This window comes from Rattus rattus, chromosome 7, assembly GCF_011064425.1.
Source record: "Rattus rattus isolate New Zealand chromosome 7, Rrattus_CSIRO_v1, whole genome shotgun sequence".
Classification (NCBI taxonomy): domain Eukaryota; kingdom Metazoa; phylum Chordata; class Mammalia; order Rodentia; family Muridae; genus Rattus; species Rattus rattus.
Window position 1 is genome coordinate 47,676,254 of NC_046160.1, and position 17,486 is coordinate 47,693,739.

General features: G+C 37.8%; 1 protein-coding gene across 8 annotated transcripts in view; it reads right to left on the minus strand.

The window, feature by feature from the left end:
* Hdac9 (histone deacetylase 9) overlaps nucleotides 1–17,486 on the minus strand; it is a 756,932-nt gene that overhangs the window by 296,831 nt on the left and 442,615 nt on the right. For 7 of the 8 annotated variants that reach the window (XM_032907646.1, XM_032907641.1, XM_032907644.1 and 4 more), the window contains one exon: nucleotides 14,850–16,088. In XM_032907646.1, the coding sequence (XP_032763537.1) occupies nucleotides 15,780–16,088 (309 nt within the window). In that variant the 3' untranslated portion in view covers nucleotides 14,850–15,779. Of the gene's footprint in view, nucleotides 1–14,849; nucleotides 16,089–17,486 lie in introns of those variants that run through there. The other variant, XM_032907647.1, reaches the window with a different exon arrangement.

The following is a 17,486-nucleotide window of genomic DNA, read 5'->3' on the forward strand; positions in this document are numbered from 1 at the left end:
TGATGGTGGTGGTGGTGGCAGTAGTGTTGCCATTGACAATGATGTTTTGGTGGTGGTATTGTTGATGATAATGTTCGTGATTGTGTTGATGTTATTGGTAATGGTGGTGGCAGTAGTGTTGTGGATGATGTTATTGGTGGTGGCGGAAGTGTTATTGATGATGCTATTGTTGGTGGTGGTAGTGTTGTTGATGATGCTATTGTTGGTGGTGGTAGTGTTGATGATGCTATTGTTGGTGGTGGTAGTGTTGTTGATGATGTTGGTGGTGGTGGTAGTGTTGTTGATGATGATCTTGTTGTTAATGAAGATGATGTTCCTGGTTGTACTGTTGTTGATAATCATGCTGGTGTACTTCTGGACAAGTCACTGCCCTGTAACTGACTTGTCACTCCACACAGAGTTTCTACAGTAAGGCATACATCTTTAAATTTTCTAGTTCTTTTCCCACACATGCAAATTTATAGCCTTACTATCTTTAGGGATATATAAAGTTTGAACACAGGAGTTACAAGGCAAAAATTTTTAAACATCTTTGATCTGGAAAGAAAATCTAAATACTGGGGACCATTTGTGAGCTGACTAGAGGAGCTGACTGCTGTTGTTCACATGAAACTAAATGAAACATACATCTTCTTAGGAGGACAAAACAAAGTAAAATGTGAAACATTTTCTTCTTCCTCAATGAATTCATTGAAAGATTTAGGTTCAATAAGGCAAAACAAACAAACAAACAAACAAACAAACAACCTTACTAAAATATAGTCACAAAAATCCACAAAAGAAGTCTTTAATTAAAATAGCAGTGTGCTAGAAAAGTCAGGAAACACAGCAATACAATGGCTGTCTAAAGTGCCTACCAGAAGAGTGACACTCTCTCCAAGATTTTTAGACTAGGAAATGCAGATGTTTTCAAATGTATTAAACCACTGAGAACATTGGCTCTTTTTCAAGATGCTCTGTATTTCCTGTCAAAGGCCAAAATGTCATTTTTCCCTCCAAAACAAACCATAGCCAAATGGTAAAACTGCAAAGATTTGGTTAAACAAACAGTGAGGATCTCAGTGGTTTTATCTGCAGCATCCCCAGCTACTCAACAAAGCCAAGATATTGTCCATCTCTTTGACGGACAAAGAGCCTCAGAGGTCCAGAGTGACATGCCCGAAGGCTGGCATGTGATTTGGCTAATTAAATTAAATAGCAGGAAACAGCTTTTCCCCATGCCATTGCCTGGCCACACACAAAATGTAACAGTAAACCTTTTATTTTAGTGAAGGGAAAAGTGTAGCCATTAAAAAATATACAGCATCAGCACACCATCCAAGAATTAGAAGTCATTTATTCACAAAAGTCCCCCAAACCTTGCTTTATGCCAAAGTCTAAGAACTTCCTATGTTACTTCAGAGTCATTCATGAGTCTTTAGTAATTAACTGGGATGGAAGAGAAACCTTCCCCTAAGGTTTACCAACACTGGAAGTCAGTATTCTGAATATTCCAGAATATTCTAATACACCAAATAAAATGGGCCTTCAGTACTTCCAAATCACACATGAAACACTACTAGCAGCTCATTTCCTACTGTGTGTGTTTTGCATCTTCTGCTTTCTTTACCTTACTACAGATTGGGAGGTTAAGACCAAAGAGTCACCTCTGCGGTCTTTGGAACGTTCTGAGCAACCCTACCTTCTTACCTCTCAGAGTTTCTGACAGAATAGAATAATTCGATCTAAATTCACTTTAGTCATAGAATTTACACAAGACCAAATCACTAAAAGCAGACATGCCCTTTGACGTTTCTACAACAATATGCCTAGGCTGATAGATGTCACTCAATTTTTCAACTGAGAGTTTTCATTTTTCAGTGACTCTAATTAAAAAAAACAAACTATGAGTTCGCAGTTGTCAATCTGGGTGAAGAAGCTTGTGAGTAAGCACTGTGAGAGAAATTAAAGGTAAGGAATACTTTCTCAGAAGGATCAGGAATTCCAAGATTGAAAGGGAATTTTAGTTTAAAGATTTATAGAAGGCATTGTCATTGTAGATCATGACTTCCCCACTTACATAATCTCACAGTATGTGAAGACTCTGCACGAGTGATAGTGCGTATAATCTGTATGTCTGTGCCTGGTTTACTTCACATAATAATTACTAGACTCATCTATCTTGTCCTATATGACAGGGTTGCTCATTTTTTATAGACGAATAACATCCAATTATATATAGGTACCATCTTTAATTTATTCATTCATCTGTTGATGGTCACTATTTCAGACCCTATACCTCACCTATTTCAAATAAGTTCACTATGAACTTAGCATTGTGCTGACATCTCCTACTCACTGAATTAACGTCTTTCAATACTCAGTGTTGGGATTGCTTCTTTCAGGATTTTTTGGTGACTTTATCCTGCTTTCCATACAGTTGCAAGGCATACATGTCTACTTACAGTGTGTCAGGAGTCTGTCATCCGCATCCTCTGTAGGGATGAGGCGTCCTCATCACTTTCGTAAGCATCTCTTTAGAACATAGGAGATAGTATCTCATTGCAGCGCTCCCTAGCTTTCTGTGATGATCGGTGATGTTGCATATTTTTGCATATATATATTATCACTAGCTGTCTCCTTTAGAGAGTGCTTTGTTTATTTCTAAAAATCAACTCATTGTAGTCTCGCTATTGAGATGCTGGATTTCTTACACATTTTGATTCATCTTTCTCAGATTACATAGCTGACAAATGTTTTCTTCTACTTTGTAGACTTTGTCTTCTCTTTGTTTCCTTGGGTATGAAAGAGCTTTCCAGTTGGATGTCATCTACCTGTCTGCCTTTTGTTTTTAAGTCTTAGCCAAGAATTAGTTGCCTATAGAATACTACGATGGTATGTTTCCTTGATGGGTTTTCCAATTTCGGGTATTATATTTAAATAATCAATTTTAACTAATATTTTATGTAAAGTATTCCTGAGAATGGGGGCATCTTATTGTATTCTTCTGCATGTGGTAATCCAGTTTTCCTAATAACATTTACTGAAAACCATTCTCTGAAGCATTCCTGACGTCTGTTGAAAATCGTTTGTGCAGATTTATTTGTAGGTCTCTATCCTGTTCCGCAGTCTCAGTTCTCCATTTCTCACTATGAGACTGTACTCTAGTTTTCCCATGTGGAATCTTAAAAGCTGCATTAAATGAAACTACAGCATAAATATCATTGAAAATGCAAAGGCCTAGCCATGCCTAGCCAGTTAGTTGTCTGTGTTGGCTTGTGTACATGTAAGGAAAGCTTAATGCTTGTCCTTACATACTTGTATATGAAATAAACATTTGAATATAAAAATGCCCAAAATCTGGTAAATTCAAAGCCTAGTAGAATAAGGCCAAACCTTCCCAGGAAAATGACCTTGTGAGTGTCAACAAGTGACAGATTCTTAGGTGAATACATATCTGAAGTGGAACCAAAGTAGGTTCCCCCCAAATTAGCTATATTCATTTTAATGCTATTCTTGATGAATTCTACTCTTCTTCCCCATAGTCCTTGTCCCTAGACAGTGGGCTAAAGGATTACTCCTGTGTCACTCAGTCCTGTGTGGGGACCTGATGACTCACATGGTAGAGTGAGGCACAACTACACTCACAAGAAAGGCAGCCATGTGCCTGTCCAAGAAAACTCTGGCACAAAAAAAAGGGGCAAGCTTAAGCTGTGTACTGTCTCAGTAACATTATCTAGGTCTAAAAAGGAGTGAGAAAGAAAAACTGCATTCAAGAGAAAAATTAAACAGTAGGAACAGATGTGGAAATAGCAGTGTCAGTAAAAATGAGCTAAAGAAGGAACTGGGGGTGGCCACTAGAAAGTCCCAGATGCTAGGGACCCAAGAAGGAGGACTTTAGCCAAAATACTCAACTAAGAGGAGAGGGAACCTGTAGAGACCATGTCCTGTGGATCGGCATGGCCCCCAGTTGAGGGATGGGGCCACCCATCCACCTCAAAAATATTAATCCAGAATTGCTCCTGTCAAAAAGAAATGCAGGGACATGGGGTAGAGCAGAGGCTGAAGGAAAGGCTTGGGGATCCATCCCAGCTACAGACACCAAACCTGGACACTACTGATGAGGCCAAGAAGTGCTTACCGACAGGAGCCCGTATAGCTCTCCCCTAAGAGTCTCTGCCAGAGCATGACAAATACAGATGTGAACAGACACAGCCAAACATTGGACTGAGCTCAGGGACCCCAGTGGGGAAGTTAGGACAAGGACTAGAGGAGCTAAAGGGGTTTGCATCCTCATAGGAAGAACAACAATGTCAACTAACCAGACCCCCCCCACCAATGCTCCCAGGGCCTAAAGCACCAACCGAAGAGTGAGCAGGTGGTACTCATGGCTCCAGCTGGATATGTAGCAGAGGACGGCCTTATCTGGCATCAATGGGAAGGGAGCCCTTGGTTCTGTGGAGGCTTGAAGATCCAGGATAGGAGAACACTAGGCTTCTGAGGCAGAAGTAGGTGGGCAGCACCCTAAGGGAGGCAGTGGGAGAGAGGAAGGGATGGGGGGTTGTGGAGGGGAAACTGGTAGTGGCGATAATATTTGAAATGTAAATAAAAAACTGATAATAAAAAAGACAAAAAAATAAGAAGGCTCTGCCAATACAGAGTAGAGAAATCAGAAAATGCACAAAAGAACCAAAGGAGCCTTTGAGATAAAAAAAAAATGTGTTGGATGGAAGATGCACTACATGTGATTAACAGATATTTATTGACTAGGTATAAAGGAGGGAGATAATGACTGAAGATATCTATAGAAATAATCAGAGAAAACGGAACAAGGGAAACGTAGACTCTCATACCTCTAAACAGAGGAGAAGTCCTGGTAGAGAAATGTGAGAAAGGCAGGAGGAACGAAAGACTAGAGCAAATAAGAGCTTGCATTTTCTCGAGTGTAAGATGTGCAAATTCCCAGAAATACATGAGTAAAGCAAAGAAAATTGCCATCCAAAGAAGGATGCATTTAAACAAGTGATGGAAACCCCAGAAAGCAAGACAACTGGGAATATTAAATAGTAAACACTGCGCACTGTGACTTTAAGATCTACTACACAGCAACAGAAATCTGGGGTCTATAGCTGGTATGAATCAGAGTTCAGGAGAATAAAATAAAATTTAGACATTTGCACATACGCTGTATTCAATAATTTTCTTTAAAAGCACCAAAATAATTCAAAGAATAATTTCTGAGAATGTCCTTGAAAAGTTAAAGCAACCAGAAGTAATGATGGGCTTCATACCATACATAAAGCCCTAAATGTAAAAAGCAAACTAGAAGGAAACAGAAATAAATCATTTCTAGAAGAAAAGTGGGAAGAATGGCCATGTCAAAACTGAGACATTCTGCTTTGAGGAACACAAGGCACACTATGGGGTAGATGAAAATATTGGTGAACCATGGAACTAGAATATTTCATCCAATGCATGTCCCTGAGACAAAAATAAAAGGATATACAAATGAAAAAATTGGGTATTTAAAGCAAAACATACATGTATCATCCAACCCAATAATTCAATTTATGAAAATTTATCAGAGAAGCAAAATCCCAATGTCTACAAAGAGGTCTGTAATTTTTATATTTGATAAAAGTACACACACACATGCACGCGCACACACACACACGTAACTCTAATTTTGACCACTAAATTAATGCATAAGCATCTGAGGTATATCTAAGCAATGGAACACTGCTGATGAATTAAAAACTCATCATTACTGACACATCAGTGGATTTTTAAAAGATGTTTGTCTGAATGAAAAAGATATAGAACAAAAGTGTTTTTTTTTTTTAAATAAAAACTAAAATTCACTTATAAAACTCAAAAGCAATGAATGCTGACAGAGAATCAGTAATTGGCTGGATATGGGCAAAGAGTGAGAATGGGAAATTGGTTTTAAATCTGGGCGAGGAAATTTTTTGGAGCGATACACACACACACACACACACACACACACACACACACACACACTTGCCAAAATACATAATAGTGTGTTTTATAACCTATATTTTGAAAAGTAATTTTAAAACTCAGTAAAAATTAGGATGTTTAGTGATCAAAGAACAAACTTCATTAAAAAAACAATTCGAATTATCATGCAACAGCAGCCAATATGAGAAACTGAGAGTTCTGATTCCAGAACTATGTTCTAGGAAGAAAATTTCCACAGGTTCCATACAATGGCACATGAAGGCACAGCGCGTGTACTAGGCAACATCGGCAGAGAGGGCCGGGTTAATATTTGGGAAAGTAAAATGTAACAGAATCGAGTCGTTTATATTAAGAAGTTTGTCACAAAAAAGTAAAAACTAAACTTTACAAAGCATACTTCAGAATTCAATATTAAAGTAATTTAGTCTGCACAACATGTAGAAAAGAAAAAGGGCATCTAATGGCCAACAAACACGACCAGTACACATATAAGACACTAAAAGATTGTCAGAGAGACGTTCTCAATGTTGAATGATAGTAACAAAAGACGAATGGTTCTTCAAATTCATGGAGTAAATGATCTAAGGTCAAGAAGCTATCAGAAACTACATCCTTACATGCCCTTCATTATTCACCTAAGCAGACACACAAAAAAAAATTCTCAGAGCATTTGATAGAAAACAAACAGATTTAAGTTGGTGATGTTGACTCCTGCAATGGGGAAGGGGAGGCAGGAGGATAAGGACTACAAGATCATTCTCTACTTTACAGGGGATTCAAGGTCAGTCTGCAGACTGTCTCCAAAAGAAAAAAAAATTCCAACCCCAACAAAACATAAAATCATAACTGTAGAGAGTAGTTCTGGTGCTTTGATCAGAAATCTGTGTTTACTTGTGCTGAAGATCCTTACCTCCAATCAGATTTTGATTGGCCCACTTCCCTGACTGGGCCTACAGTAGCAGGCAAAGATTCAGGAGTGACCAGTTATTGAGTTAGCCATGTCATTTTAAGAATAACTGACATATGCGTGTGTTTTCTATTCACTGATATGAAGTAGGTCCTGGGTGGGTGCTTTCATGCCAGCAAGCCAGGAGCACAAAGTGGTGTAGAAAAAACTACATTTACTAGTCATGAATATGAAATAGTAGTTCTAATAGAACTGGTTTAAGAGAGTCATTACCAATGAGATACAGTTCAATAAACATTCTAAGTCGGAAGGCTCTGTCTCATGTAGTAAATAAAAGGAAGTCAGTAAAGCAATATGAAAAATGCTGGTAGCAATTTATTGTGTAGAATGAAAACAACAATTGTTCAAATGGAGTTAATGGGGCCATTCACAGGTGCAGAGCCACCAGTAACTAAGTATATTTCCCTCACATCGAGCAGCATGAAAATATAACAACAGAAACAAAGTATGAAGAAGATAACTTGAGAGAGTTGATGGAAGTCATTGCACGTAGGATAGAGCTCAAATGAGTTGGACAACTCACAGATACCACATGAAGGGACAGCAGGATGTGGGAAAGGAAGTCAGGGCTTACAAGACAGGAATAAACACTTGAAGAAACCTTGCTGACTAGACCCATGTACCTACTGCAAATGTGTTATGTAGCCTGCACCCACTAGGATATTAGGACATTTTAGATTGGGAAATGTACCAAGTCAGAGTGTGTGGTTGAATTAAACTGGTGTTCTCTGATACTATTTACATGAAACAAGATTTTACTGTAGAGAACATGAAATAGTATTTCATATTGTTAATCCGATTGGTACACCAAGTGCAAAGGCAACCATTATCATGACACTCACTACCAGGGAATTATGTTGATGCTAATTGGGGCAGTGACTGAGGCATGAACAGACAGGGGTGAAAAGATGTGACGGTTAGAACATAGACAAAGGGTAACAACTTCTTGGAAGGGAATTGTCTCTAATGGAGAAAAATTAATGGACAATCTATCATGGTGTCCAAATGGTGGGTACTTCTGCTATTCACAAGAATAAACATATTTCATCATTAAATTTACTATCTTGAGATGGGAAAGGTACAATCAGTGAACAGTCCTTACAGAGAAAAATGAAAAAGACTTTGAGTTGTCTTTAAGGTAAAGAAGGAAAGTCTCTCAACTTTTAAACAATTCATATATCCAAGAGATCTACGCTTTGCCTGCTTCCGTCTAAGTCTGATGGGGATGTGCTGGCACGGTATCTCTTATTCAGGTCTCACAGTCCACATTCCAAAATTATGAGATAAGCTCTATCCAGAACCGAAATAGAAACAGAAATGGGGATGTCTTACTCTAGAAACAAATTCATTGTATGAATCCTTTATTTGTATAAATATACTTATTATATAATTTTAAATGTAGATAAATAAAAATAGCATGAGCCATGGATGAAAACCACATATATAATCATGACTTTTGAATTATCTATATTGAAAAAGGAAAATAAGTAAAATTAATTTCAGGGTTGTTATATGATCCCATATATTTAAACATTTTCATTTCAATATGTGATCCGATGAGAAGGATTTCAATAATGATACAACTTTTGCTATGTTTTTGAAATCTTGTCCTTAGTCTGTCCTTGGGGCCCTGTATGATTCTAGTCAGCCACATGTCAAATGCTCAATAGCTATATGTGGGTACCCAATCTAAATCTTTCTAAAAATTCTGTTAACAGAATCAGGAAACTCAAAGAACAAACACAAGAGTTAACACAACATGAAAATTTAAGTGGAAATTAGACAGTGGCAGATATGAGGAACCACAGTTACGGAGATAATTCACTGATTCATTTTGAAGATAGCACTCCCACGAGACATTCCTTATAAAAAACAAATCTATTCTTTCGCCCAATTAATATCAAATATAAACATCAAGACGGGAGCAGCTGCCTCTCGCCTCTTTGCAAATAGCTAAACTACATCAAAGGTTAGAAAGTGCTGAGAGTCATTAGCAGGGACAGCAGGAGAGCAAGCTTCAAATCCACCAAAAATAAGGAAAAGAGGTGATGAGTAAGAAAGGAGAGCCCAACACTTAGAAAGAGATGCTTTCCCAACCCAAGCCCAGGCAGGCTGTAACACAAACACTGTGGAAGCTGAGGTAGGAGGACTCTCATCCAATCTGCGGTGTACAGCAGTAACCTGTCTAAACTATCAAAATACACAAATGCACAAAAGCAAAATAATTTTAATGATGATATGTAGAACTAAGAATGATTCATAAGCCAGAAACTGCATGTTGCAAATGTTTAGCAGAGAACATAAATCTTTACAATTTTGTGTCAGGAGTTGCTTTCTTAAATGACAACCTCTAAAGCATAAAGACAAAAGAAAATAAAGGTAGGTTTTATTAAGATTTAAGGTGTTTGATAATGAAGGTAAGTTATCAGGGAAACTATAGAGAAATACACAGAATGGCGGAGTTTTTAATGTGAATTTCTGAGGGGAGCTGTAGTAAGCATATGCATTTGTTAAATCTCAAAGCTCAATAATGAAGAGATGATTTTAAAGTGGCAGATATGTGAATGGACATTTTCTAAAGAGTTCCTCAAATGCGAAATCAGCAGATGAAAAATTGTTCATGATCATTAATCTAGGGTGACTTAGAAATCAATTCAAGAATAATGCACTTCCCAGCTATCATCATGGCACCATAAGAAGCAGACATGGGGACAATGGGGCTGGGATGAGAGCTCAAACGGTAAAGCACTTCCACAGCAAACAGGTGGAGCTGGATTATACCCCCAGAACCCACAGAACGAAGGTGTACGGTTGCATACACATTTTATCTCCGTACTGGTCTGACAAAGACAGGAGGCATTCTGGGGCTCTCTGGCTAGCCAGCCTAGGCTACTTGTTGAGTTTCAGATTCAGCAAGAGACCCTGCCTCAAAGAACAAGGATGAACAACATGAGGTACAATATAAGCATATGTGCGCATGCGTGCACACGCGCACACACACACACACACACACACACACACACACACACACACACACACAAGCAGAGGGGCATGGGGCAAGCAGGCACACAATGTATTGGAGAGGTGGGGAAAATTTGGGAACCAGAGATACTGTTAGTAGGAAGGCCATGAGGAGAGAGATTGTTACTCTTTTGAAAAGTAAAGTTGCTAATTGATTCGGAAGTTACTGGAGACAAATAAGAGTATCTGTTAGCAGAGAAACAAAGCTTGTATATGAATGTCCATAGTTTCATTATTAGTAGAAATAATCCAATGTAGTACACCTGATGATTGACAAATTGTATAGCATACAATTTATGTAGTGGAATGTTACTGCAGGTCAGTAAGTAAGTAACTACTGACAAATGCCAGTATTTTAGACCGAGGAACTCAGGCACTGTGCGGTCTTTCTTTCAGACTTATTTCCTTTCATAAACCATTTCCATCCCTGCAATGCTCCTCAGTAACTCATTAGTTCTTGTACCTGAGCTATGATGTAAAAGGGAAGAAGCTGGCGACAGAAGGACATACAGTGTCTGAGCTCATGGATAGGAAATGTCCACCCTGGCAAATCAAATCTGATAAGTTATGGTCGAACAAAGCTATAGAGAGCAGCTAATAAATTATTTAAATTAGCAGAGATAAATGGATGAAAAGGACAAACATTATTTATAAGAGTAGTGTATAATAGCAGAACTGATTCATATTGCAGAAGAATAACCTACAACTGATTCACATGGCAGAAGACAATGAGAAAAATGCATGAGATAATCCCAAGAATTATTCCAAGAATCAGAAGATCTGTGATTAAAGTCATGAGCAATTAAATTAGATCATGTATTAGGAAATAGTCGAGGTCCTCTACTCTCCTCAAAATTGATTGGGAATTAGACTGTCCCCAAAGGCATGCATGACTCATGTGGATTCAGGACATGATATACCGGTGTGGGATCAGAACCAGCATATGTCATCAGAGTTTAAATTTCCCTCAGAAAGTTTTCATGTACCTTTGAATTAGACAACCCTCTTGGAGTCTAGAATCCTCTAAATAATCCCATTTACCTCTTTCACATTTTATATGGACCAATTTTGGACAAAGTAGTTATCAGTGTGGCCTCGGTACTTCAAATGTCTGTAAGGGATGGTATCCTATTGAGCATTGGACTTCACTTTGGCTGGGAGAAGGTAAGAACTGCTCACAAAACTCTCACCTACGAATAACAAAAAATCATTCTACCCTTGTCATTTATAGTAATGTTTTGAAGAAATGATTCAAATCAGTTAATGTTGGTGGAAAGGAGAAATTATTTGGAGGGAGCAAAGCCTAGGAACAGCTGGATAAGGTAGATAGATAGGAGGGAACATCTGCACACACAGCACAGGAGTCAGGGCTGGGGACTCCAGGGCTGAAGTGCCCATGTTCACATTTCAAGGTGGACTGTCACTGCCAGGAAATGAGTACGGTTGATTTCACTCCCTGTGTTCCAGTGCTCTGTGCAACGCACACCTCAAAGTGTCGTGGTAAGGCCTAAATGTGGTAAGTACAGGTGGACGAAGGGGTTAATAGAGTTAAGGTACTTGCATCTACAGGTCATGCATTTGTTTTATTTTTTAGGTTTGTCATTGTTAAAAATAAAATTCATTTTATAAGTGAGATACAAAACATTGCATCGTCAATACAGTTTCCGAGACTCCAGGAAGTCATTATGCGAGGAAGCACAGCCATACGGATAGAAACGGGTTAACATTTAAAGGGAGTCTTAGCTCGAGACAGAAGGTGCATTTCCTATTTTCCTAATATCTGTCTCCATTCTTCGACTCACTGCACTTGTGCTTCTCTCTTTAAAATGGGTATGGGGATGTTAATGAAGTGACCAACAATCCCCAAGTCCTCTTCTAACCCCAAGCTCTTCACTGTAGCTGGTTACAATTACAGACCTGAATCATGTATTCATTTAATCCTCAGTTGTATACCCAATTTTTTTTTGTCCATACACAGATATTTAAAACTGCATGCTCCAATTATTGGGGGAAAAAGAGACAAATTTAACAGTTACTCAGCTATTCAACCCTACACGAGTAAGGCACTAGATTGGAAAATACATTCTGCTCGAATTCTCTTTTAACACTTTTGCAAGCACAAGTCTAGTGAACATAAAATTCTTGAAGACTACTGCTGTGCTTTCTACGAAATAAGTAGGAAGCTATGCCTCAGCTGTCACCTTCCCCTGCGCTGAGAGAATGATAACACCTCCTGTATTATTACTGTAGTACTGTTGTGATTTGCACGATAGCATTCAGGAATAGATTAAATGAACCAGGGTCCGCTAAAAAGAAACCCATTTAACCCTTTTAATGAAACACATAGGAATGCACTCTGTAGTTCTGTTTTCTTGGCAATAGATTGGAAGCCCAAGCTAAACCTTGGAGCTCAACAAAGGTTTCTTTATCTGTCTCTCTATTTAACACACAGCATCCCTGTAACTACCGCCGGATACGGAGAGTTCATAGACTTACTCTTTCCTTTTTAAATTTGTTCACTGTCACTTTTATCTGTGGTTCAGAATCTCCTTGTAAATAGATTCATTTTAATGTTTACTGAGAGCTTGTTATTCAAGGGAGTATGTTGGCTAATTTTAAAATGTTTAATTACGTGTGTGTGTGTGTTTGTGTGTGTGTGTGTTTGTGTGTGTGTGGTAGTGTGTGTGTGGTGTGTGTGTATGTTTGTGTGTATGTATGTGTGTCTGTATGTGTGTGTGTTTATGTGTGTGTGTGTGTGTGTGTGTGTGTGTGTGTGTGTTTATGTGTGTGTACATGTGTGTGCATTGAGTGTGTGGTATGTGTGTATGTGTGTGTGTGTTTGTGTGTGTGTGTGTGTGTGTGTGTGTGTGTGTGTGTGTGTGTGTGTGTGTGTGTGTATGTGTGTGTGGTGTTTGTGTGTGTGTGTGTGTGTGTGTGTGTGTGTGTGTGTGTGTGTGTGTGTGGTGTGTGTGTGTGTGTGTGGCAGTGCAGGTGCTATGTAGTCTGAAGACAATCAGGGGAGTCAGTTCTATCCTTCCAGTTTCTGGGACCTGGGAATGGAACTCATGTTGTTAGGTTTGGAGACAGATGCCTGTAGCTAATACTGAGCTCCTGCCAGTCCATGTTAAAGTTTTAAAATAATTTTTAAGTTGAATAGCATTAGGGACTATTTATATTTTTTATATTTAGAGGATGACATTTTAATTTAAATACCAAAGAAGATAACACATCTTAAAAAGGTCACACTACAAAATGGAGCATGCAACCGATTTTACACATTTTCTGGTTGATAATGACTGATATAAATAGTTCAATATAGTTATTGTTGAATGTGTTATTTTAAATGGCATTAGAAGCAACTGTTCAAAATATCTTCATTTTCTTGTTTCAACGAAAAATGGAAATAATTTTTGTATGTGTGATCTAATGCGCAGGTTGCGAATTCTATTAAATATATCACGTTTACACAAAGCCAAATGTATGAAAAGGGATCTTTTAAAAAAAACTTTATTTGAGAAAGGAAGAGACTTATAACAGAAGGCAAGAAGGGAAACATACAAACAATATATTTACAACACAAAACAAGAGATCACCTCCAAGGGTGTAAATCATAATAAATACAGTAGATTTTAGAAGACATTGATTAGTTAATTCTAAGGTTAGTTACGTCCAGCTTTTTTTATTTTTTATTTTGTACTGGTTCCAGATAGTTTCTTGACTAAATTCAAAGACTATCAAATTCAAACAATTAACGTCCACCAAATATACTGATGAAGTTCTCTCAAATGACATTATAAAAAATAGGGTTTTTTTTTTGTTTGTGATCACATTATCTTTGAAGTAATATTATACAAAAGTCTGCTCTGCCACATGTTCCTCCCCAAATAAAATGTATTTTAAAAGATGCACTATCCCTTTTTTTATGAGATTGAAAAAAGAATTTGAAAAAAATGAATATTTATGAGATGGAAAAATATACAATTTTATCTTAGGCATGCCATATTTTTTAATGCAAAACAACTGACAAAAGTCATTTTAATATGAAGGAATATGTTAACCCAAACATATTGGTGGTAGGGAGATTTGCCTATGAGAACTAGGTGTCAGGTTATCAGAAGGACTTTCATTATGTGGAAAACCTTTTATCTTTCTAACTCTAGTTATGTTAATTTAATTCAAATGGAGACTTTTTAAAAAAGGATAATGTATCTTTAGCAGGAACATTTTAAAAGAAATAGTTTTAAATGTCACAGCAAAATGTAAACAACACGTGTCAATAACATACAGTTGAACAAAGTCTATATTTGGCAAAAGTGCTATGTCTCCCTGAAACAGGATACTACACCTTAAAATACCATGAATTATGAAATATAAATATTTTTAATAAAGAAAAAACTCACGAAGATTCTCGATCAGTTTGGATTATCCATATTAAATGTATCTTAATACAGCGCACATGTAACGAGCTTAACAAAAGTAAACCTGTTAACAAGGCAGACATACCAAAGGGAATATTGAGGAAACGTTCCAGAGAATGGCTTTCGTAAGGGTTCCCTACTCATGGGGTGACTTTCTTAGACAATAAATCGATTCACAGAACACCCTTGAGATACAGAAAGCCTAGAACACTATGGCTGGGTTCTTTCTCCTACAGGCCCCCCTACATGAGTCACTTGGACTTCCTGTTTCCACAAAGCGCTCCTGTCCCTCCACAGAACTGCCTTCCGGTAGAACAGCAGGAACCTCCCAAAGAACTGACTCAAAGGAACGTTATCTCCCATTGCCTTCAAAGTTGTTTGCATCCGTAGAGCATCAGAGGACATAGTCCTTCTGGAGGTGCATTATATACAAGCAGATTATTCTTTCAAATCCAACATTCAGATTTATTTATTTGCCAAAACAGTAATGACGTATGCCATGGAACTGTATGCAAGAGATTCTAAAGATATCAGCTATAAATGTGAGCTACCCTCCTGTAAAACTGGGTTTAATTTGATAGCAGGTGGTAGTCACACTGTACTTTCTACAGCTGTCCATACATCACAGCATCTGATTGGACCACCACGCTGTACATTCCTTCTCACCAATACTTGTGTCAGCTCCATTTGATCTTTTCCAGTACATAATGTCAGCAAGTTACAGAAGGCTTAAGTCAGCGGTGCAGCGCTATGTCAGACTTAACGTCCTGTTCGAAACAGAACTTCTCTTTTCATCTCTACTTAAGACCACCTGAACTGGAAAGATTTTCAGTTCTAATCTACACAAAAACCTAGAGCTACTGGCATGGTAACCACAACATTTCCATTTAACAAAATAAAAAAATAAAAAAAAAATAAAAAAAAAGGAGAGGAAGATGGGGCGGACTGCCTTCAACAGTGTTCAAGACTGTAGTATAATACAGTATGTACAGTCGTATGAAAACTGAGATCTATATGTTAAAAAACATCAAATCTAATAGAACGCTTCATTAACCAGGCTGGGAGACTATATTCTGTACTCACAGACCTCAGCAGATAAAAACTACAAACGACAGTGAGGCTTATTTTTCTCTAGAAGTAACTGCTGGATCAGGCTTTGAGGTGGGCTTAAAGCCTATTGATTACTTGGATATTATATAGCATTTTCTTTAGTGTAACGGCATTTTCTTATCAGTGAAGGTTCAATGAGACCTCGATACCCATTCAGAGATCAGTATAGAGCGATACTTTATATAGAAAAAGAATTCATTTTACCTGCTTTAGAATTCTTAATCACTAAAATCAGAAACAGAAGCTGATAGGAAATCATAACATTTAGCCAAAAAAAAAAAAATCTGAGACCTATTCTATATTCAAATAATGACTTTAATTACAAATCCTGGGGCTATATCTTTTCCTATTACCTGTTGCATAAAGCAGCCTGCTCCCCATTCCATTTCCTGTATCTGAGCATCTTCGTCGCTGTCCACGGGTTCCTCCTTGACCTTCACAGCCCCAACTTGTCCCAGTGTGTCCTCCACACAAGCACTGCTGTCCTTCCCGGTACCGCTGTCCTTAGACGTTGCTCTGTCTTCCATGGCTTGGTCCCCCTGAAGCTCCTCCTCTGCCTCTTCAAGGTGGCTGCCTGGTTGCTTCAGTTGCTCAATAGATTTCGATAGCAGCTAAAAGAGAGTGTTCAGGAGTTCAAAAGTCAATAGCTCTTGAGGCAACACACTCAAGCTATACTCTCAATTTTAATAGCTCAACTCGTGCTAGAAAAGGCTGGGAACCCTAGGAGAAAAGGGCGAGTAAACCATATCCACGGACACTGCGAAGCTTTTTCCACAAGGTCATACTGCACAACGGTCCTGATACCAATGAACTCAAGAATAGTACTTTTCTCCAGAAAAGATGGAGTTGGTGTAGACACACCTCACACTCACATTTCAGCAAACGCTAACTGCTATAAAAGCCCCGAGATAAATGGTAGTGGTGCTTTATAACCCATCCTCTAGTACTCATATGATCTAATGAGGACAGTATTTCAGAAACAGAATTGTAAAGTGCAGAAATATTCTTTGTGGAATCCCGAAGTTTGAAAGTCAATGATCTTTAACATTTGGAAGGGTATGATACTTTATGAATAGATCCAAAAAGAGTTAAATAGGAATTAAGCAATATATTAGATTTCAAATAAAATATATTTAGACATTTTGGTTGTTACAAATAAAATGATATATAGCCTTTAATATCATAACATTTAACTAATTAATGATTTTTAAAATGTGACTGATGATACAACTAATTCAACTACAGAAAATACCCACAGAATCAAACTTAAAAATTGGATGTGAATCTTCATATGCCATTTTGTTTTGCTTTATGTCACAGTGATTCTATTGACTCTATAGATTTCAAATAGCGTTTTCAAGGATGGTTGGAGTGTGGGGTAAGTCAATGTTTGTGTAACTAGCTTGCCAAGCGTCATAGTTAGCAGTGTACTTTTAATCTGGCCATGGCGAGTAAAACTAAAAGTTATTCTGTATAAATATTTAAGTTCATCTTGCATACATACATAACTAGAAACACATTTTAATGTGTGAATACAATATTACCTCTGAAAGGCATCTTTATAGACGTTAAATAGTCGATCTTGAGTAACCCTGAACATGATGATACATCCCTTAAATTTAACTGGAGAAATGTGCATTGGGAATTTTCATTAATTTTTTCAACAATTAGTTATTTAGTGCCAATTAGCTTCAAGACACTGCTAATGATTGAAAAATGGGTAGTCCTTGCCTTCTATCAACTCAGGTTTTAGTGTTATAGAGAAACTAGGAAGATATATTTTACCTCATTTTTAATGTATCAAATACTACATATATGTATATATAACAAGTACATTAAAGAAGAAAAAAACCCCTCTGGGTGTTATAATAGCATCCTGTAGATACAGGCAGCCATTGGTGGGGTGAGATGGCGGGAAGGATTTACTGGGAAGGCGTTGTGCTTGGGACAAAGGCTGAAAAGGAGGGAAATGAACTAAAAAGATTTTGGAGAAAGCGGCACAATTCATA